This window comes from Schistocerca americana, chromosome 2, assembly GCF_021461395.2.
Source record: "Schistocerca americana isolate TAMUIC-IGC-003095 chromosome 2, iqSchAmer2.1, whole genome shotgun sequence".
Classification (NCBI taxonomy): Eukaryota; Metazoa; Arthropoda; class Insecta; order Orthoptera; family Acrididae; genus Schistocerca; species Schistocerca americana.
The window spans coordinates 211,137,365-211,161,814 of NC_060120.1; the positions used below are offsets into that span (position 1 = coordinate 211,137,365).

The 24,450-nt window shown below is 38.5% G+C and overlaps 1 protein-coding gene across 3 annotated transcripts in view; it reads right to left on the reverse strand.

Annotated features, from left to right (window-relative positions):
• LOC124594815 (adhesion G-protein coupled receptor G6-like) overlaps positions 1–24,450 on the reverse strand; it is a 189,264-nt gene that overhangs the window by 23,417 nt on the left and 141,397 nt on the right. For all 3 annotated transcript variants that reach the window (XM_047133258.1, XM_047133256.1, XM_047133257.1), the window contains one exon: positions 14,808–14,929. In XM_047133258.1, the coding sequence (XP_046989214.1) occupies positions 14,808–14,929 (122 nt within the window). The remainder of the gene's footprint in view (positions 1–14,807; positions 14,930–24,450) is intronic.

A 24,450-nucleotide genomic window follows, 5' to 3' on the forward strand; every position in this document is an offset into this window, starting at 1 on the left:
TGGTTCTCTCCAGTTAAAGCTGCCGACAGGAGACGCCCTGAGCCTTCTGCTGAAACTGCTAGTGAATTCACGCTATTGGTTTTAGCCAATAGCATGCACGGGATACCGATCATGAGTGCGGACGCTGGAGTAGTCTGTGGTGCAGAACACAGCTGCTTGTCTCTCTTGTAATCCAGACCTTGAGCATAACAGATGTCTTTTTGGAAGGCAGAGCCTCCGGCTCTGCTCTTCGCGAGTGGCCAGCAATGTAAGTTAACATGAACCGCTTCTCCTTCCATTACCCATTTCATTTAATTGTTCGACCTCCTAGACTGGCCTAAACCTGCTAACTTCTGACCCTAGGCACGCCCTTTGTACTCAGTATATTGAAATATATCCTCTTTATTGTACGTAATTCCCTGTTTTGTCATTTAACGGCAGCCCTGGATGCCACTATCAAATCCTGACCGCTCGACCTCCTGCACACTGCCGCCATGAGGCATATTTAGCAACCTTCTTCCCCTTCCCTGCCATTTTATGCATTAACATTGGTGTCAGAAGTTTCTCTCCCCCATCCCCAAACCGCACATATCTTTTACAATTGGTGTCAGAAGTGGGATGTAACAATTATATCCCCCCCTTCTCGGTCCGTACTCTTTTACATATTATTATTATCATTATCAGAATTATTATTATTATTATTATTATTATTATTATTTACTTTTTAAGAAGGCAATGGTTTTCTTTTCTTAATTTTAGTTATGGGGGATATGCTTATCTCACTTACAGCATTAGCAAAATGGTGTTACAGTGTCTCCATGGCACCTTCTTTGCAGCCATTGCAGCCTATTTGCTTTGTAGCCCAAAAAATGGTCACTGAATTTTTTTCAATTGTCTCTTGGTTGTTTATACATTTATCATCTATATTTAAGACAATGTCCTTGCTTTTCCTGGCATGGTTGGTACCTGTCTTCTTATTGCATCCCAGACTGTTTTGACTTTATTACAGGATCAGTTGATTTTAGAACTAAAATATAAACTTTTGGTTATTTGTTTACTTCGATTACTGTTTTCCTATAATTTTATAATGATTTATTTGGGTAAGGTTTCATGAATTTTTTGATGTAATGTACAATTCTTATTTGTGTTTGCAAAATATGCTTTCCTTCTTTGTCATCTATGGCTTCTGTGTTGTTTCCCTGGGTAAATTCCTGTAAATTTTATTTGAAACAGACTCTTAAAGACTGCTGCAATTTCGTTGGTAAATGGATTGTATTTGGAATTGTCTGAAAAAGAACTAGAAGATGATGAATCCAGGAATGCATTTGTGTTCCATTATTTTGGAAGCCATTTTTCTAATGTTGTCTGTCTGCATGCAATGCATTTTGTAGAGAGTACCACACTGACATATGCCATGCGTCTCGAGGAGAGCATACGGAATACCTATGAAAAGGTGTGAAAAAAAACTTTTTGAGTTTCCTGCTCATCAAAAAACAAAATCCATTGTATATGTTTATTAGTTTCAGAAATATAGATGTGTCAGATTGGGTGATTCTTTTTGATACACTCTGCATTACTCATTGCTTTGGCTAACTGGTTTTTACTGTACTAGTTAAAGTGCAATCTGTAGTTTGTGTAGTACTCTTGACTGAAGGTGCTTCAATCATGTTCATGAAACTGTTCCAGATTTCTGCATAATACATATTGGTGACTGTCAGTGCCTTATTTGCACATGAGGATCAAGCTAAACATACATGATTGGGACATACAACATAACGTCACTGGTGTGTTTTAACTTGTTTGAAGTCATTCTCAAGGCACAAACAACATTCAGACCTCACTTGTGGCCAAAATAGTTAGAACCACTGCAGATCATAATGACGTCCTTTTTTATTAATTTATGAGAAGTGGCACTTGTTTCAGATACTAACATTAACTTAGAAAATTGCATTACACATACACCAAAGGAAAAACCAAACAGAAGAAAGGATATGGGCAGGATAATTTCTGGGGTAAAAGTATCCTGTGATGGGAAGTCCTGACTGCATGGCCAAGAGTTGAAACTCCATTCTACCAATCTCACAAAATCCTCCAGTATGTCTTTAAAAAAGCAACACAAATGCACCTGTGCTCAGAATATAAAATACTCTAAGAATAATGTGACAACATTTGGAACATTACTAAAAATGAAGATAAAAGTAATGATCCAAATGAAATTGAGACCCAGAAACTAGCTGTGCCAGAAATGGTGATACATTTCATCACTGGCCACCAAATTCAATAATCGCTGGTTCATCTTCACAGTGATGGCAAACACTGTACCCGCTGATATGCACCAAATCAACTAAATACAGACACATGATATTTACTTCAGCAGAGGCCACATGCACCACCAACAAGTCTTAGTTTCAAAGATCTAATCATTAAAGAGGATTTAAAATATATCAAGTCACTAAAAAAGAGAAATTTTCTGGCTGAGATGACGTTTCAAGCAAACTTTTAAAATATTGTTCTCAGGCCTCAGCGCCTGAAGATGACAGAGCAGCCATGTTTGTGAGATATGTGCACATAGGATTGTGTGTGTGTGTGTGTGTGTGTGTGTGTGTGTGTGTGTGTGTGTGTTTTTCTATGTCTGTGGAAGGACTTTGTCTGACAGCTAGTCTACTTTTATATGTGCCTGTCTGTCACTCAACACCATCTCTACATGTAGAGTAGCAATCTGTGTTACTTAATTGTTGTTAGGGTTCAGAAGTTAGTAGCAGCTGTGCAGTAAAAGAGGAGGAGCAGTGACTTTTCTCAAAGTAGCTGTTATTCTCCTGATATATACAAACATGTGTAAAGAACATATGGTAAGGTAAGTTATGGCAGAATGTAAATGGTTTAGGAGTAAAGGAAACCACCAACTGAATAGTAGAAACATTGTGTCACCAACATGCACACAAAAAAGAATGAAAACTTTGCTTGGATGTGTTCTTTAATGAGGTACAGTACACATACATATGTGTGCACAATGCCCTCCCCCCTTCATCCCCCAAGGGAGGAGAGCCCACACAAGCACATATGTATGTTCTCTCTACCTCATTGTAGGATTCATCTGCAAACTAGCGAAGTTTTCTTTTTTTTTTTTTGTGGGGCTGTTGGCAACTCAAAGCTTCCACTATTCGGTGAGAGGTCTCCTTTATTCTTAAATTATTTACATAAATAAATTAATTTAGAAGTAATTCCCATGATTATTAGTATGAGTGGGTTAGTAGTGGTCAAAAGTTTGTTGGTAAAAATCTTAATAAGAACAACCTACAATGCTGCTTGTCTTGACTTGTTACACACCCCTGATAGTCTTTCCTACATAATGGAAGTTGTCAGTGTTGACATGAATCTTCAAACCTAAAATCTAAATATTTATTTGTGAGGAAGGAAACAACACTTCCAAAAGTGAGGAACATTTTTTCCAGTTCTAATTGTTTCACTTGGCCGTAATGGAATATGCCCTCCTGAAGGTAAGTAAGGTCTGTCTCCTTGTAATCTCACAGTTTTCTCAAATTAATTCTCCTGCTGACACAATTAATGGCTTTTGTGGAATTCATCTTCCTGTTAATTGATCAGTCATTGTTCATGCACATTATTTATTGGCTAAACCAATTGTGACCCTTACGTCATTTTCAATACCCCATATTACTTCTTAGCCAATGGCTGTGTCAGTATGTGTAGGAGCGTGCATCTTCTATACTCTCCTATCATGTCCGCTAGTAGCAGACTTGAGGAGATGGATGCTTCTACTGCATACTGACACAGCCTTTGACTAAGAAGTGTTATGGGCTATTGTGAATTATGTAAGTGTCAAAATAGGTTTAGCCAATAAACAATGTATATGAGCAATGACTGAAAACCTCTGCAGTCAAATTTATTGTGCCCTGAGATGCTGTAAGCCAACAACATGATGATTACAAACAAATTTTTTGTTGTTGTCAGTGATCATTTTTTATATTTAAAATCTGTTTTTCTCTGTATAGTGACTGTTTTTCTTTGTATCACCATCTTCTTTCTGTACTCAATGATGTTTTCCCTGTGCCCAGCAATCTATTTTATTTATTTGGCTATCTTGTGTTTTTGGTGATCTCTTATCTTTGTGTAACAACATTTTCAGTATTTAGCAATCTGTTTTCACTGTTGGGAAATCTGCATTCAGTGTTTGTTGAATTTCTTTCAATGTTGAATGATTTTCTATCATTCTTTGGCAATTGTTGTTCCTTATTTTCCAAATGCTTCCTTTATCATTTGCCTGCTATTTTTCTCCATCTTTTACATTCTCACTTGTTTTTCAGGTATCTTTACAGTGTATCCAATCATTAACTCTTGTTGAAAAACTATTTTACTGTCAATTAACTTTCTGCACATCTCCCAACAGCCAATTTGCATATGTACAGAGATGAAAACCTTGTTCTAGTCTTGTTTCCTCTTAATAGTGCTACCTTCACAAGCCTAAGCCTTATCCATCGTATCCCCCTTTTTGCTAAACTCACCACCTACCTTGAGACCTTGTACTTCAATATTTACACTCCTTCTACAAACGTGGTCTTGCTACAATCAAACACAACAGTTCTACATACTTTCCCCTGGTCCTGCTTAACCAGTGTTTTGGCCTGAAAGCCTCACCTTAAAAATTCACATTTGTGGCTGCAACTCACATTTCCACCAACTCCTCCTTAATTACCAAACTGGTCAGTCCGTAGCACACATAATGCTTGATGTATACACTCCCTCTGCCAACCACCATTCCCAATAGCTGCTGTCTCTGTTAAAAATCCTCACTTTTCATCCTTTGGATCAGCTAGCACACATAGTTCATTTCTCATTTAATTACTCCTCGAGGGATGAATTAACTGTTCCAAAAGTTAAGAACCCTTTTTCTACCCCTAAATATTTTTATCGGCTGTACTGGAATTTTCTCTCACAAAAGTATGTAGTGAACAGCCATTCCATATCGTGATAATGTTAAAATCTAAATATTCAGCTTATTTATTGAATGAAGACTCACAAGGTAATGTTTTAACTTAGTTCTGAATTTTTTCAGGTTCCACATCCTGTTCTTTACATCAGAAGGCAATTTGCTAACATCTTGAAACTTTTCGACAGGTCAAAACTGTTTGCTGCACTGGGACTCGAATCTGGGATCCTTATCTTGTTATCAGACTGAAGAAGAGGTCTACACTTCTGGCCATTAAAATTCCAACACTGGGAAGGATGCCAAATAACAAAATTTTGCTTATTGTGCATATACAATTTAGTGCAAAGAATACTTGATTACATTTGTAGGTGATTTGGGGGTGTATAGAGTGCAAAATTTAGTACTCAGATCTGCCACCTTTGACAACATTAATAACTCTAACCCAGCTGGATCTCAAGTTTAACTGAGCAGGTATATTATTCTATGGTGCTCTAACGCTTTAGACGACCTAGAATGTGGTGCGAAATTGGATTGTATGCAAAATTCACACTTCTCTCACATCAGTTGACTTACTTGATCTGCACAGGTGGCCTTTTTCTCTGGATAGCTGGGTACGTCAATCTCCATGAACTTCTTCACCGAAGAATACTGCTGGTTAATAGAATTTATCAGACTCTCTCTCTTTTTCTTTACTCATGAAATAAGTGGATACTTGCAGAATACTTTTAGTTTAGTCTTGGTATATTTCAACTTCCACAAAGAACAAATTCGCCACTTCTTACATAAATATTCGAATTTTTGCAAGTCAACCGATTCATGTAGCATTAGACTCAATTAAATACATTTACAATAGCATAGTTTTTACAACCACATAATTTATGAACATGTCTTGTTTCTAGCAAATCCAACACATGAAGTACAATTAACAAAGTTTTCAACTGTTCTTCTTCTTTTTTCTCATTACAATAACACTGTTCTACAAAAATAAACTTTTTTCTATTTCTAATAAAAAATATTGTGATCCTAGCTGTATTTTGAGTGCTGAATTGAAAACTGTTTTTGGTTTTTTTCTGTTAGGGATAGTTTATGAGTAATCGCAATTTTATTTCTCTTTTCAGTTTCTGATATACTGCAGCAAACGTGAGGTGAAATTCGACAAACAAATGCCCATCTTTATGATGTTATAAGTTCATCACATTAATGGAGGGTGTGATCTAACATATAACACAGTAACCTATGTGTATACACTTTGAAGCATTTATTTGACATGAGAAATTACAGAAAATTGACAAACAACGAGCCACTGCCTTGTAATGCACATTACTTTTTTCTCTTGTATTGTGAATCTTTCTTCTCTCAAATGATATTCCAGCAATAATCTGCTAACATAGAAGGTACCCACTGCCCTTCATAGCGCCTTTCTATGGTAGAAATGTCTTTATGGAATCTTTCCCCATGTTCATCCGATACGTCACTACAACTCTCTGTGAAGTAGTCCAGATGAGAGTCCATCATATGTACCTTCAAAGACATATTGCACCCCAAATCCTGATATGCTTTGATCATATCCTTCACCATTGCTTTGTAGTTAGTAGCTCTTCTTCTTCCGAGGAAGTTTTCCGACACCATCTTGAAACAGTCCCATGCGGTTTTTTCTTTATCAGTTAAACATGCTTCAAAATTTGCATCTTTCTGCAGATCCCTGATTTGTGAGCTCACAAATACACCTTCCTTTATTTTTGCAGCTGAAAGACACGGGAATTTGGTAGCTAGATGTGCAAACCCACAGCCTGTTGGATCCATGGCCTTCACGAATTGTTTCATCAGGCCAAGTTTGATGTGATGCAGTGGAAGTAGTATATATTCAGGACCTACCAGACTTTCACGTTGTACATTCTTTTCGCCAACTTTCCATCTTCGCCTAGGCCATTTCTTTTTCACGAAGTGAGAATTTTGGTCTCGACTATCCCACTCGCAAAGAAAACAGGCATACTTTGTGTAGCCTTGTTGCTTTTCCAGTACCATAGCAATTACCTTGAAATCTGCACATATTTTCCATTTGTGTTCATTCTATTTTAATGAATTTAGCATCCTTTGTACGAATTCGTAACTCTCTTTTGTCAAACTAGCGTAAGCTACTGGAACAGAGGGTATTTTATTTCCGTTATGGAGCAAAACACCCTTCAGACTTGTTTTCGATGCATCTATGAAAAGTCTTCACTCCTGTGAAATATAAGTGAAGTTCAGCACTTTCATCAGGCCAGCAACATCATTGCAAAATGTCAGTGCTTCGTCAGTTGAAAAATAAGAAATAAAGGCATGTCCTCTGTGCCTGAACACACTGATTTTAGTACTTTGGTGCAGTAGATTATACTCTTGTAATCTTGAACCAAGCAGCTGCGCCTTTTGTTTACTTAGTCCTAGATCACGTACTAAATCATTTAAATCTGTCTGTGTTAACAAATGTGGCGATGACTCACTTGTGCTGTGATATAAAGAATCATCATCTGTGATTTCTTCAGTACTACTTATTTCACTGTCACTCGGAATCTGACCTCGAGCTCTTGAAGGTACTGGAAGGTTGTCCGAATGCCGCACTGGCATTCTCGCTGAAGGCAGATCTGGGTAAACAATGTGCCTCTTCGACTTTTTGTTTGTAAAACCCTGAATTTTTGTTAGACAGAAATGACAATCAGTAACATGGTCCTTAGGCTCCCTCCACACCATGGGAACAGCAAACATCGTCACATTCTCTTTACCTTTCCACCACTGAATTAGTTTGCAGTAACATGTAGCACAACAGAAATGTGGTGCCCATTCTTTATCTTGGTCTCCTACCTCTACTCCAAAGTAATGTTTGTATGCTTTCTTTATGACTGAAGAAATTTTCTTCCTATTTCTGGCAAAAATGAACTTCCCACAGATGTAGCAGAAGTTGTCTGGCTTATATCGACGTCCACGACGACATGGCATTTCTACAAATTTAAAAATACCGCTTTGGTAATACACCTGTATTAACTTAATAGCAGGGAACTAGAGGAACGCTGATGTGTAAAAACAAGCAGTCGTTTTACCTTCAGCACCAGGCTCAATCAGTTTACACACTGGAACTAAAAAATTCAACCGTGCTCGGAAATACGACAGACAGTTACTTGTCAGCCAAAACACCCACTCGTTAAGATTGACACAAACTGCGGCCAACACCACTGTTGTAAACTCGATGCACCTGCCCCTAGGAGGCGTGAAGCTTTACTGCCGAGGCAGCGACCGGCTGTCGCCGTTTGAGTTAATGAGATGTTTCAGGTGGTCTTAGTGACATAGGTGTGGCAGGGGATAACCTAATGATGCCTGATTCTTCCCACCTGCTGTTGCACAAGAAATTATCACGTTCTATCACTACTGGATGCAGCAACATACTCGTATTTCTCTATAACGTCTCTGTGTTTGCCATGAATTGTGAATATACATATATATACATATTACATAAAAAGTATCCCTGACAACGATATTTTGTTTACATATTTGAATTTCCCACGGTAAAATGGTCTAGAAGCACATACTTTAATATCAGAAATAGAACCCATGTCGAACAGTGTAATCAATGATATAAAACACCATAAGATACATAAACACTTCTTGTTCTTCCAATCTGATTTCCGTGGCGCGAGCGGCAAATACTTGTCAATGCCGTTCGACCGTCACGTCTACCTTGTGCTCGTGACTCCTTTCCAGCCTGCACACATAAACATGTGTCACGCAGTATGTATATTCTCTCACACTTATTTTTAAAAAATCGTGTGTTCGAGACGGTAGAAGGATGAGTGGTTCTAGAATTTATATGGAAATTCTTGAAGCACAACATATCCCTCCCCTCAGTTCGAACACACAAGATTTTATACATAGTCTTTATGTCATGTCATAGTCATTACATGTAACAATAATTCATATTACCATAGTATACATTCCACATTTTTTTATTAACCATGCTTCCATGCTTAACCCTTTTATTTGCCATTTAGCTTTTCTTTTTTCATTTTACTTTGATTATAAAATGGGTATATTTCATTCAATGTTGGAGTCAATTCTTCTATATCTAGGAGTCATGGGGCCTAAGCCTTTGGTTTCCCATCATGAGCTCCAGGTCTTCATGATACTTCAGTATTTTATTCTTTATTCTAATTATTTGTACTGCTTCTTTAGTACGTGATAGTCTCATTAATTATAGACTGTTTGTAGTCTGTAGGAACTCTGGGCAAATGAAAGTGTTCTTCTCGACACTAGTAAACTCACATAAAACATAATAATGCCAGTGGAATATAGAATTCAAACTCACCAGAACATTTCCTACAAAATGTGTGATTTCTGTCACGATACTGTCCTTTTCCCCTAGGAACAGTACCTATACCTTACATGTGGGTTGACCCTCTGAATGCACTTACTCCTTCCATTTTGGTAGTTATCCCCCTTTTTTAAAACATCCCTATTCATCAGCTCACAGAGCGTCCTATCTCCACGTAGGTACGCCTGCCCTATATGGTTAGCAAATGTCGGGTACGTCCCCCTTTATTATTTGTGAGTAGGCCTCATGGTTCATTGCCCTAGTATACATTATTATGTACACTACAATTAAATATTTCCCAGTAAAAATATAAATATATTATGCACTTTTCATATCCTTCTTAATACTTCCTTTGGTCCCTTGAGTTCTCCCCTACTTTTCAACTTATACGTGCTTGGTATATACTATGTCTCTATACACTATTCAATATATAATATGTTTACTTAGGTTATAAGAGTCCCACTATCCTACAAATTGTCAGAATATTTGTTAAACTGACATTCCTTAATAATTATTACAATTGAACCATACCTTCCCACTACAACACTTGACGGTTCATACCTCTCGACAGGTTTCTAGTTAGTAGTTTCATTGTTTGCATACTCGTATATCTTTGTGTGTATGATGATGTGTGTTTGTGCAGCTTGATTCTTCAGCCTTCTTATCTGGAGATAAGTTGTAGGTTATTGGAAACCACAGAATCCAGGAAGGACTTCTGCGATAGAAGTAGATGAATATGGAAAGAGGGAAAAATAGATAGGTACTCAAAAGAGAAGTAAGAAAAGAAAAAATAGAAATGGTTGCTAAGATTGAAGAAGAGAAGGAAGTTAGCCCCAAAGACAGGAAATCCTTCTCACCCCCTTTCCCCAGGATCCCTACCTCACCGGTACTTTAGTGAGAAGCCAAAAGAGGTATGGTGTTAAATCGTCTGCTACAGAACGGACATTCCCACCTTCACCCTTGAGGTCCCCAAAGAAAATCTTAGCAACCCCTATGGAATGGTAAATGGTGAAGAATCAGTCACACTTGTTCGTGAGGGTTGTTTCAAAGGTGTGGTGTGTGTTCTGTGTTAGCTATGATTTATATGTTGGTGTAAATCGTGTTTTAATCGACAATACCCATCCCTTCCAAAAATTATACAAACCCCCCCATATATATCATATCTCACAAAAGGTATAAAATATTCTGTACAAAACAGAAAATTATACACTATGATAAAATAGTTGTTCTGTTCATCACCTTATATTACGTTATCCATAAATATAATATTCTACTTGTTTTATTTCATGTCTACAGATCACCGTTTATTCGTGATTCTCTCAAGTTTTCTACTTGACTGTCATATCCAGTTTCCTATGTACTAAAATTATAAGGTAGTTTAAGATTTTAGGAGTAGATTACAGAATAGTTTAAGATTTGAAGAGAATTTGGTGCAAGAAAACTGTCTTTCAAGAAACCCCGAAAACAACTTGGGTTCCGATGGTCGTCACCTTGCCCATTAACTCAGAATGTTAACATCCTTGGGGGACATATGTGATCCCACCCGAATCCCATGGATCTGATATTAAATTCACTTGAGCAAGTGCAAACCAGTACTTCTCATTAAATTTTACGTGAAAGTCTCCCCACGGCAAAACAATCACCACTTTACTTGGTAACATAACATCAGGTAAAGTTGTTCTATTTTCTACATTATCCTGGATAAATATGAATCCTTTCCATAGTTCACTCATACCTCTCTTGGTATTACTAAACTCAAAAGATAAAACAGGAGATACGCTCTCGGAGATTACTCTTGTGGCAACTTTTCCATCTATCATCTCTTCTACCTGTTCCTCCAGGCTACTTATATTTATCATATCTGAAGTTGCTAGTTTTTCTTTAAAGTTTCATTCCACATTATCTACTAGAGTGTTGATGCCTGCAATTTGCAATTGGAATAGTGGTAATAACTTGTCCTGTTTCTCAACACTCACTTTTAAAGTGTGTAATCTATGTTTTATAGCATCAAATGTAACATTACATACACTTTGAAATGATCCTAATTTTTCACCAAGTTTGGCTTCTACCTTATTATATTTATCTGCAATATCCAATTCTAGCTTTTTAACTAAGTCATGGAATTGTTTACTCTGTGTCTGACTAAAGACAATGAACAGTTGGTTTACATGACTGCTAAACAAACTAGTTAATTCCTCTTTCAAATCTATTTTAAAATTTTCTACTTTAGTAGTTAAAGCATCGAATTCAGTCTTCAAATTTCCCATACCTTCACATAAATTACTAAAGTCTTTACTTTGTGAATCTACCTTAACACTTAACAATCCTAAAGTTTCATTCTGAACATCCAATTTATTATTTAATTGAGTATTCACTGAATCTAATTTAAGACTTTGTTTATCTATTTTATTATTTTAAGTTTTGATCAAATTCGCTAATTCGGACCAGTCTGGCACCTCCTTACTCACTTTCATTGCCATAGCTGGTTTTGAAGTTTCCCCAATTCTCTGTGTATTATCCATATTTCTCTTAGTTTTTGGTCTAGTGATCATCAAAAATAAATAAATAAATAAATAAAAAATAAAAAAATTCTACATTAAGTATAATAACTATACTAACAGTCTATTATTCAACAGTTTCTGTAACTTTATATGCAAACACTTATTGTCTTGCACCCACCCAGCGTAGAGTTCTAGCTGCGTTGGTGAGCGAATGCGTAATCAACGCTGGTAAACTGCACTGGTGCCAGTGGTGTCGAATATTGGTTTCAGGCATTGAATATTGGTTTCACCGTCGGCGAGTGTATGTGGAATCGGCACCGGTGATCAGCGACTGGTGCCGGTGTCATTGGACGTAGGCTGGTTTCCCTGTCTGTGTCCCTGCAGTGTGGGTGAGACCCGCTTACTCCCCACACTGGATCTTCTTTGATGAATTATTCTCGTCATATTTCTTCTTAGTCTAGTACATTGGAATCTTCTCTCTTTTCTTTTACCATAATATCTTTCTTATGTCTTCTCTTTTATTGCATTTATTAATTTTCACCAATTGAATTTTTAAACCAAATCCAATTCCAGGAAACAGTTCTCTTCATCTAGCATTAGGCTCAATTAAATTCATTTACAATAGCGTAGTTTTTACAACCACATAACCTGTGAACGTGTCTTGCTTCTAGCAAGTCCAACACTTGAAGTATAGTCACCAAATTTTTCAACTGTTCTTCTTTTATTCTTCTTACAATAATCAACAATATAAAACACCATAAGATACATAAACACTCCTTGTCCTTCGAATCCAACTTCCGTGGCGTGAGTGGCAAACACTTGTCGATGCCATTAAACTGTCGTGTCTACCTTGTGTTCGTGACTCCTTTCCAGCCTGCACACACAAACATGTGTCATGCAGTATGTACATTTTCTCACACTTATTTTTAAATTATTGTGTGTTCAAGATGGTAGAAGGATGAGTGGTTCTAGAAATTATGTGGAAATTCTTGAAGTACTACAGTGGTGAGTGGTAGCCTGGCAGAGAGATCTGCAGAACATGTCAGCCAGAGGAGCAGTTGAACACCATCTGTAATGAGTCAGGTTGAGACATGCAGTCTTGTGTTATCTTGTTTAAAGATCTCAAGGCACAGCCACCAGCTTTAATATACCAGAAATGTAAAGCTCAGTAAATGACCTTCTTTTGTGAACTAGAGGTGTTCGCATTGTGTACCCTGTGGCACCCCATAACATCGTGTCACATGCTGGTCCCTTATGATGATGACTAATGCAGTCTGGAAATATTCCCTCACATTGTAGCCTCCACACCTGGATACATCCATTGTGATGCTGTACAGAGAACTGGGATGTGCCTGAAACGGCAATGTGCTGCCACTGCTGTCTCCGTGTTATCATTGGGGTCTCTTTGAAGCCTCATCAATGAAAGCCACAACGCCATGCTGGCAGTCCATGGTGCTTCAGGTGTTGTCTTACTGCAAACAAAGTCACTTCCTGATTCACGCTACATGACATGACTGTACACTCCTGCAATACATCTTTGTTGTTGGGAGCTTGTCTTGTGAGACCTTTGAGATCCTGAACAGTATTGAGTACTGCCCTCCTGAGCCCACTTTCCTCAAGACAGTATGGGATCCTGACCTATGCAAGAAGCAATATTGCAAAACAATAAACCGTAGTCTTGATAGGATGTGATCCTGCCACTGTCAAATTCTGACATGTGCAGGTAGACTTTGCTCCTTGCTCAAGGCATAACTCGATCTTCTCACAAACAAACAACATTCAGATGTAATTTCCAAATGAGAAATCTGTTGCATAATCTTTCCCTATAAATAGAATGTAAGTGGCATTATTACTCTCTACTTTGTGCCATTGCACTGAAATGCTAATCAGTTGCATATCCAAACAAGTAGTACACTTCATGCCATTTGATGTTTGTTGCATGCCGCTTAAATCATGAGTATGTAAATGACAGAAGTCCATGGTCTTTGAAGAAGCTTTAGTATGGTTCACAGTTATTTATCTTCATCAAATATTTTTATCAAAATAATACATAAAAACAAGGAAAGACGAGCACTCACCTACAGCCAACAAGTTTGTGTTATACAGAGACATGTATTAGTTCAGAGATTCAGTTTTGGGCTACCTCTTTTTTTTCTACTCTAATTACACAGTCTCACACTCGCAACCAAACATGTGCCCAAATGCTTCCACCGATAGTGACATATTTCCTATTTTTTCAGATTCCATGTTTTGTTCTTTACATCAGAGGGGAAGTTTTTAATATCTTGATACTAGCATCAAGAACAAATCTATATTGAAAATAATTTTAAACCTCGTAAGTTTGTGTGGTGTATCCCATTTAATGCTGAACTTAACTTTTACTAGCAGTAATTTCCATTACTGTAATATTGTTTTTGTTTGTTTTTTATCTGAATAAATTTCTCATGCTCATGGTTCTCCTGGTATAGGTGTTACCCAGCTGTTATCCCAACTAAGATCAACTAAGTGTTTTTAATCCTATTGCTGGTGTGGGTCAGGTGACTGCATCATTAAGCTAGTATTTCATGAAGAAAAATAGTATGTTTGTACTGGGTAGGCTGGGCAATAATTGTCATTGTTAATTCATAAATAACCACCCTATCTCCATTCAGTTCTATGTTTACATTCACATTTATACTCAGTGAATAACTGTGAAATGTGTGATATTGTACCATATACTAAGGTCTCTTTCTGTTTCTTCCATTGTTGGGCAGAGGGAAAGTATGACACCTAGTATGCCTATGTGCAAGTTGTTTATCATTTTATCATTATTTTTCATTATTATAAACAATCCTCTGGTTCTGAAACGAGTGTATGTGTGTAGTAAGTGTGTGTGGCTGCTGCCACTCGGCAGGTAGAAATTTACGTCTCTCTTTCTATTTCTATCCAACTATAAACACACGCTTCATAGTCTAGAAATCCTGTCAAGCAGGAACTATATACAAAGGTTTTTTATCATTTAGAAGCACTATTACTGAATGTTATGAAGCATTTTTTCAATTACCTCACTGCGTATCTCATGAATGTCTTGTTTTTTCAGTAAAGCGAGACCTCGAATTTGATGTCTGCATCCTGCCGTTTGTAGATTGAAGACAAGTGTTGCAAATGTTGGAGTGACAGCCAGTACTGTAGGATAGACATACATTTGGATGAAACAGTTATCTAAATATCTCTAAGTGTTTTCACACTTTAGTTTCAACAGTTAAATGTTGCATCATCAAATCATTCAACAGATTAGCTAGAACTTCTTTTCACTTATCTATTTTGTATTCCATGTTCAATATAGAAAATCTTAATTATAGGCTAAACAGAAAGTTCCATTTCACAAAGTGTCTCAAATTAATCTTTACACTCTTTGAATATGAATAATTGTAAAATATATAGTACAAAGGAAAAAATTCACGCATGTCCTAATGTTACCCTGAAATTTTTTTAAAATGAATGCTACCGATGCAAATATACCACATGAAATCTGGTAAAACCAAGTAATGAAGTGTATCCATGATTTCCAAGGGAACAAATTCCCAATTTGTGATACTTACTGTGAGGTATTTGTGAGGAAGATCAAAATTTAATGTCCTATTGATTTGTTTATGATCTATTTTAAAAAGGAGTTTTCTCTTCAGTAATTTTTTCTATTATTGTAATGCTATGGGTAAAATCTTAAGTAAGGAGAGCAGAATGCATATTCATGCTTGCATGCAAATGCAATGCTGTTCTTATTTTTTCAGAATAAAAAATCAAATTTTATTAATGTTAAAAGATTATATCCACTATGCTACAATACTTTTCCTGTAAATAATTGAGTTCTCTCTGCTTTTTTTCAGATAAAATTATTCACAAGTAATTAAAATAGTATTCAATAAACTGCAGCAGATAGTCAAATACAGAAAAATTTGAATTACTCTGAGATATCTTGCATTTTACACCACATAGTGAGACAGGGTTGTAGCCTCTCCCCGATGTTATTCAATCTGTATATTGAGCAAGCAGTAAAGGAAACAAAAGAAAAATTCGGAGTAGGTATTAAAATTCATGGAGAAGAAGTAAAAACTTTGAGGTTCGCCGATGACATTGTAATTCTGTCAGAGACAGCAAAGGACTTGGAAGAGCAGTTGAACGGAATGGACAGTGTCTTGAAAGGAGGATATAAGATGAACATCAACAAAAGCAAAACGAGGATAATGGAATGTAGACAAATTAAATCGGGTGATGCTGAGGGGATTAGATTAGGAAATGAGACACTTAAAGTAGTAAAGGAGTTTTGCTATTTAGGGAGTAAAATAACTGATGATGGTCGAAGCAGAGAGGATATAAAATGTAGACTGGCAATGGCAAGGAAATCGTTTCTGAAGAAGAGAAATTTGTTAACATCGAGTATAGATTTAAGTGTCAGGAAGTCGTTTCTGAAAGTATTTGTATGGAGTGTAGCCATGTATGGAAGTGAAACATGGACGATAACCAGTTTGGACAAGAAGAGAATAGAAGCTTTCGAAATGTGGTGCTACAGAAGAATGCTGAAGATAAGGTGGGTAGATCACGTAACTAATGAGAAGGTATTGAATAGGATTGGGGAGAACAGAAGTTTGTGGCACAACTTGACTAGAAGAAGGGATCGGTTAGTAGGACATGTTTTGAGGCATCAAGGGGTCACAAATTTAGCATTGGAGGGCAGCGTGGAGGGTAAAAATCGTAGAGGGAGACCAAGAGATGAATACACTAAGCAGATTCAGAAGGATGTAGGTTGCAGTAGGTACTGGGAGATGAAGAAGCTTGCACAGGATAGAGTAGCATGGAGAGCTGCATCAAACCAGTCTCTGGACTGAAGACCACAACAACAACAACAGTGTATTAATGATATTGCCATATGGAATCTGAAATCATGTACCAGTTATGAGAGTACATCATCAACAAGAAGTAAAACTCTACACTGAAAGCACCTTTATTAAGCAAATACAAAGGTACAGACAGAGCTAAACTGCATGCCTCAGCAGATGGAGCACTTACTTATACAAAAATAGAATGTTTTAGCAAATTACATAATCCACAAATCAGCAAGTCACAGAATTTTCCATTAATTATATCAAATGATAAATAATTGGAGGAGGCTGGAATTGAACTGGTGACCCATGTTTACAGACCATGACAATAACTGCTATATCACAAATGATAACACAAAGTGTGACATTGCTCCCCCTCCTTACAAAAGAGAGACCCTCTGGTTTTTTGAAGTTAGAAAAGGACTATAGTGTCTTGTACCTGGATCTAGTCATGGTCATACACTCATGGTCTTTGGGACTTTAAAGAGTAGTTACTTCCATTGAGCCATCACAATCATCTTCATATCTTAATTTCCTTTATGTTGGAAGCTCCTGTCATTGATCTGTGCCATCCAAATATGATAGTGTTTCATGCAAACAGTATGGGTGAAGTGTCTGCCCTTTTTGTCTCCTCAATTTAGGATATTCACCTTGAACTTTGCCAGTGGAATCTGACAAATGATGAATGATTTAGTATCAACCAAAATATTGCTTTAATAATAGTGTAACTTTCAACACACATATAAATATCCACAACAGGTCACCTTGGTTGTATCTAACAGTCTAGTGTGTGGCATTATAACATTTATGGTCCTTATCCTGGCTACCTAACATCCATATGCATGTCAGAATTGTCAAAGTGAAATGGAAACAAAGTATCCATTGTTGTTTCCTTCTCTCCACCATGCACCAGAAGTAATGGTGTGCGAACCATAATGTCTTGCTTTGTAGTACTGTACAGAGGTTGGACAAAAATGTGGAAACACCATCAGAAATGCTTGCTTGAACATACATACAGATATTAACCAAGTCTACAGGTTGCTCTGTTGTTTTTGACCATGAACGGCCTCTCTGCAATGTTCTCAATATGTTTATAAGTGTCAGTTGTGGTTAGAACTGTGTTCTATGATGTTTTGAGTGCATTACATCAGAGCTAAGTGAATTCAAATGTGGCTAATTTGTTGGCACTTGTATGGTGGCTGCTCCCATAACCAAGTTAGCCAAAATGTTTGTTATTTCAAGAGCCACCATATCAAAGATTTGTACTGCATACAGGGAAAGCGGAAAAACATCATCTGCTAAGTCACAATGCAGACTAAAGCGTGTGTTGTGTGATCATGACAGATGATCGATGAAGAGTATTGTGGTGAAAAATAAGAGGGTGACAGCTGCAAAAGTCACTGCAGAAATGAATGTCAAACTTGTGAACCCTGTAAACACCAAAACAACATGGAATGTGCTCCATAAATTGGGAATAGCAGGACGAACTGAAATTCCAAAATGACACACCAGTGCTGCACATGCCATAATAGGAAAATGTGGTGCCAAATCCATGAAATGTGGACTATGGAGCAGTGGAAGAAAGTCATTTGGTCTGATAAATCTTGTTTCACATCCTTTCCAGATTTATGGGATGTTAAACCCATTTCCAATTTGTGGTCGAGTTTACATCCCAAGAGTGAAACATAGTGGGGGTTCAGTGTTGATTTTGACAGCCAAATCACAGTGTTCCATGGTACTGCCAAAGATTATTTGACCATTTTGGCTAATAAGGTCTATCACATGGTAGAATGTTTGTTCCCATTGGCAATGCTGTGTTCCAAGACAACAAGGTTCCTGTTCACCTAGCTTGTATCATTAAGGACTGGTTTTGTGAACACAAGCATGAATTGTTGCATTTTCCTGGCCACCACAGTCGCCTTACCACAATATTACTGAGTCTTTGTGGTCTACTTCAGAGAGAATGATGTATGACTGCTATTCACTTCCATCATTGTTATCTGAACTTGTCACTTCTTTTGCACAAAGAATGGTATAAGATTCCCTTGAAAACCATACAGTACCTGTATTTATCCATTCTGAGATGACTGGAAGCTGTTTTGAATTCCAGTGGTTTCCTACACCAACAGGAACATGATAATGTGTTGTGTCTGTGGTGTTCCCATATTTTTGTCTGTGCTCTGTATGTGAATGTCACAACAGGCAGCATTATATCCCAGTCTTTCTGTTCAGCATCTGCAAGCCACCAGATGATGCATGGTGGAGGGCAGCTTGCCAGTCATTCCATTTGCTGTTCCACTCACAAACAGAGCAAGGGAAAAACGACTATCTGTATATTTCCATACAAGCCATGGTTTCTCTTATGTTGCCTTTACGATCCTTACACAGGATTTACGTTGGTGGCAGTAGGATGGTTGTATAGTCTGTCACAAATACCAGTTATCTAAACTTTCGCAGCAGTATTTTGCAAAAAGAACATCTTTTTCCCTCCCATTGGAGTTCACACAGCAATACTCACATATTGATCAAACCTACCAGCAACAGACTTTGGCACAGCTCTTAACCGCTTCACTGTCTCCCTTTAATCTGACCTAGTGTGGATCCCAAACACTCAAGTAGTACTCAAGGAAAGACTGCACAAGTGTTTTGTATGCAGTTTTCTTTATACATGAGCTACAATTTTGTGGAATTCTTCCAATAAATCACTTCGCAACATTATGCTTAGATATTTAATTGATGTAACTGTGTCGAGCAGCACACCGCTAGTATTGTATTCAAACATTACAGGATTGGTTTTCCTACTCATCTGCATTAATTTACATTTATCCACATTTTTCCATCTATGTACATTAAGAGCACTTCTGCCAGTGTTTTATTAAAATGTGCACTGAGGCTGTGGTAATGTTGATTCATGATTAAATATGAACAATATTAGCAGCAAACATTTTATTAATTTTCCAAAAGGATACATGCATCCCTCAACAGATGATACATGTTACAGAATAAACCAAGAAGACAATTACAGTCAGTAAAATAAACTAAAGAACTTGTCAGTAAGTGAAACAAAGATATTCACACTTTTGTCTTGGCCTTAATGTTCGACTATTTGCATTACAAACCCACAGTCCCTCCCCCCGTTGCCCCTCACAGATTGGAGCTCCCAGGATAAATGGATATTTACACCATATAATTCTCCCAGATCAAGTGAGCGTCCTGTGAGGACTGGTCCAGTGACACTGTAGCCTTGCCAGCAGTTGCACCCATCAACGTAAGCAGTGGCTGAACAGACTTGCCTGCTGACAGTTAAGTAGGTCAGCCACTGCGTGTTGTGACGTAAGTGTCAAGTGACAATAGTGGGACCAAACTGAACCGCAAAATCTGCCTGGATCATTCAACAGAAGCCTTGATAAGTTCAGCAATAACCAAATGTGTTCAACGGAAACCTTGGTAAATTTGGCAATATCCAATATTATCACCGTGTGGACACAGCAATCCAAAACCAGATATGGACCCATACAAGGCGTTTTCAAAAGGGCCTTGACAGATCCATACATTGCATAACATGAGAGCACATACTGAAATATTTGTGAACAAAAATGGGGGAGGGGTGTTGTGGGGTGGAGGTGGGGGAATGCTGTGGATGGGAAACTGGAAATGCAGTTCTTGATTTACTGTATGAGGAAGGAAGGATCTCAAGGTAGGTAGCCTGTTGTTGGTTGAAGAACTTCAAAGGCAGCCAGACACACTCACTGTACACAAACTCTGCAGTGGATGCACCAATATCAGGTATGAATGCTGCAAGTGAACTGAGCAACATGAGGGGTAAGGACAAACAAGAATAACCATGACACATCAGGGTGGACTTTAAAGTTCAATGCCAACATTCCAAAATGTTGTTGCCAGATGAATGGTAGCTGGTTGTATGATGATGTACAAAATCACATAATCTGTCATTTCACAAAACAAGGTGGACTCAAATTGTTGGCCCTGGACTGTGGTCACATCCATCAGACAGCCAAACTGAGAGAGCCATGAGGTGAGAAAGTTATTTGCGACTGTCTCTGCCAAAATATCCATATGGGCACTGCCTCCAGGCAACGGGGCAATTTGGGGTGGGGGGGGGGGGGTTGGAGGGAGGGGCGGCGGCAGAGGGGGGGGGGGGGGAGTTAAAGCTTTGCACATGGGAGAGAGGTCTGGCCAGCTCGATATGGATATGAGAAAAGTGTTGTGCACAGGCTCCTTCCTCGAAGGAACCAAATGGTTTGTGGACATAGCATCTCATCTTATCAGATCGACAAGCCAAACAAGTCGTCATCCACAACCAGCAGTCACACCAAAGACTCAGCCACACCAATCTGTCCAGCTGCTTTTGTACAGTACCATTGGCTCCAGAACGAGTGAGTCCATGGATGATATTAATGACTTGTTTCCTAAAACACAGCAAAATGAAATAGTGTGGACAATTTCATGAAATATCCCAATACAATAAAACCGGCCACTGCTAAGTTCTATAGACATTTTCCGGTATTTGGGTTCTTGATAAACTCCTGTAGCTGTGCAGAATGTCATCTAGATATACCTGGTAGAGTCACATCTCCAATACTAGAGAGCAATCCACCTTCTTGTGACTAAGTGTTCACAGCCAATTTCTGTTCAAAAGAAGTATAAATTCTGGCAGTGGAGGGGAGTATGCACTGATTGCTGTCTTCATTTGGTTAGTTGCACAGAGAGGTTCATTTTCTAACAAGCAATCCAAAGCAGGAATTATACCAAAATAAAGTATTTATTGGCAATGGTAACCACTTTCGATCAAAATGTTACCATTTTCAGACCATATTACACTGAAACGTAAGTATAGAATTGATCAAGGTGGTAATCTGATGATAACAGTAAAATGTAATTACACCAACACTGTGTTAAGCACTTGCTGATGTCACAGCACATGCTGCATCATCTGACAGGCAGAGGGATTCTGGGATTCCTGGGAGTTTGCTGGAACTCCACCCGGGGAGCACTGAAGTTGCACTGTAGCTAGCTATCTAGTTCTGCTAGTGGAAGCTGCTCCCCTTTAGCGGCATGCCCTGTAATCTTGCTCACAGTGTCACCTCCGCATGGGGAATCATATAACAGTGTATTACATATCTTATCAGCAATAAGTGACTGCAGGTCTAAATTTGAGGTGCTACTTGGCCACAGAAGGCAACTGACTAACCCACATTTGTTTCGGCATTGCCTCATGCTCTTCACATTTGGACACTAGTGACCAGATATCACACCAGAATACAGAAAGTAATTTGTTGCAAATAACTTCACTTTTCTAGACTTGTTGGACTCGGTGATCTGTTGGTTTACACACTCAACAAACCATATTGTCCTTAAGACATACATATTTGCACACCTGAGGCATGCTATGTATGATATCAGGCAATAACAACAAGATTTGAGAGTCTAATGCAAATTGTCAGAACAAACATAAATTTGTCATTAGCGACACCATAGGTGGCAAATGAAAGTTCTAGGAACCGGGGCCGTATATCCAGTTGTTGCAGCATGTACAGTGGGGCAATGAATTTTCCTCACAGTGCAGAAGACACGCTGCAGCTTTTTGACAAATAGCCCATGAGCTACAATTCCTGGAGAGTGCACACCACTTGTCTGAAATTTATTGCCAGTTACAGAATGGTAGTCACTTCCTCTGACGTACACAACAACTGTCCCGATGAGATGGTGACCACAGTAGCCAATGGAGTATCCTCACTTTTGGTGCGTTTGTCACCTTTCATGACACTCAGTGGGATCACCACTTGTGGGAATGATGATCCACAATTAAATGCGAACAGTATTGGCAACACACACATTATTAATTTACCAAAAGAATACATGCGACACTCAACAGAGCATACAAATCACAGAACAAATCAAGAAGACAATGGTGGTCAGCAGAACAAGCCAAAGAATTAATCAGTAAGGAAAAACAAAGTTTTGGTCTTGATCTTAATAATCCACTAATTGCATCACCACAAGATCATTTGTCTGCAGATGGTAGGCAGTTACCATCCTGTGTGCAATGCTGCACCATGAAATTACTCCTGATACCGGTCTTGAACTGGAATACCATTCAGAATCAGAGGTCACTACATGTGATGCTCCATGCTTCAAAATTATGCCTTCAACAAACCTGGCAATTTCTGAAGACTTTTCAATTGGTACAACCTTGGTAACAATGAAATGTATGAAATAGTAATGCTCACTATTACCCATTTATTCCCATTTTTAGACTTAGAAAACCTCCCTGAGACTTGGTGAAATGATACAATTACAGGTGGAATTGGTACAGATTTCCAGGGTTGAGGCACATACTTCTGTCATAGCACTCTCTATAGTGGCATACATAATGCTTGAGAGATCAACAACAACCAGACCACAGTCCGATTCACAAACGATGGTGGTTCGCACAGGTCGAGGCACAGACATAGACTGCAGTGTTCTGGTTCCAAGCAGTATATGTATACAATAGCTTTGTGGCTGAAGAAAGCATGTATCCTGCAAATTATGTCTGTCACTTGCTTATGTAGAATTTTTTGCTTACCACCACCATCAGTGATGACAACTCACAAGTAATGGAATAAACTATCAATAAATAATTCACTATGACATTCACAACAGAGGACTCAGAACACTACTGAACACTCATTGGTTGTTGGAGGAAGTGTGACACAGGTGCACAGAAAAAGCCAAACTTGACTGCCATCATTTGAGACTCCAACTATAATGATACCTGCGTCTGATTCTATCAAGGGTCTTCACATGTCCTAGATGAACTGACTTGGAAGCATCATGAAAATACTTCAGTAAAGCTGACTGTAAATGAGCAGGGATGATGAGACCATTTCTGTCCCATTGTTTCACAATTTCTTTTACACAGTGTCCGATCTATTAATATGAACACTCCTTTAACAGCTTTTTCCTTCTCTCAGGCTTCAGTAATGTTGCATCTCCTCTTAATTCAGCTTCAGTTATTATCAATGTAGTGATATCAAGGATGTCACCAACACTTTAATGCTCCCTGTGGATTCTGCAAAAGGTAGTCAACATCCTTGTGTTTGCATCTTTTTTTATATACAACTGTGCCCGCCCGGTTAGCCGTGCAGTCTAACGCATGGCTTTCCAGACTGGGAAGGAGTGCCTGGTCCCCGGCATGAATCCACCTGGCGGACTTGTGTCGAGGTCCGGTGAGCCAGCCAGTATGTAGATGGTTTTTAGGCAGTTTTCCATCTGCCTCAGCAAATGTGGGCTGGTTCCCCTTATTCTGCCTCATCTATACTATGTCAGCAATTGCTGTGCAAACAAGTTCTCCATGTATGCACACACCACCATTAATCTACCACGCAAACATAGGGGCTACACTCATCTGGTGTGAGGCGTTCCCTTGGGGGGTCCACCAGGTGCCGAACTGCACAATAAAGAGTGGTTTGGTGTGGGGCGGTGGAGAGGTGAAGTGGACTGCAGTAGTCATTGTGGGGATGTGGACCACTGTGGCTGTGGCAGGGATGGAGCCTCTCAGTTGTTTCTAGGCCCCTGGTTAACATACTATACAATACAATACAATATACAACTGTGATGTATTCTTGAAGCTCTAATGTCCATACTATTCTTCATCCTGATGGATTGTTCAGGCATCATAACCAGCATAAAAAGTGTCAGCCACAACAGTGATTGGTCTACCATACAAATAAGGTCGGAACTGTAAGGCAATCTTTCTTGATCACAATTGTTCTCAGACTTGGGACGCACTCTAATTGCATGTGTAACCATTTTCCAGCACCT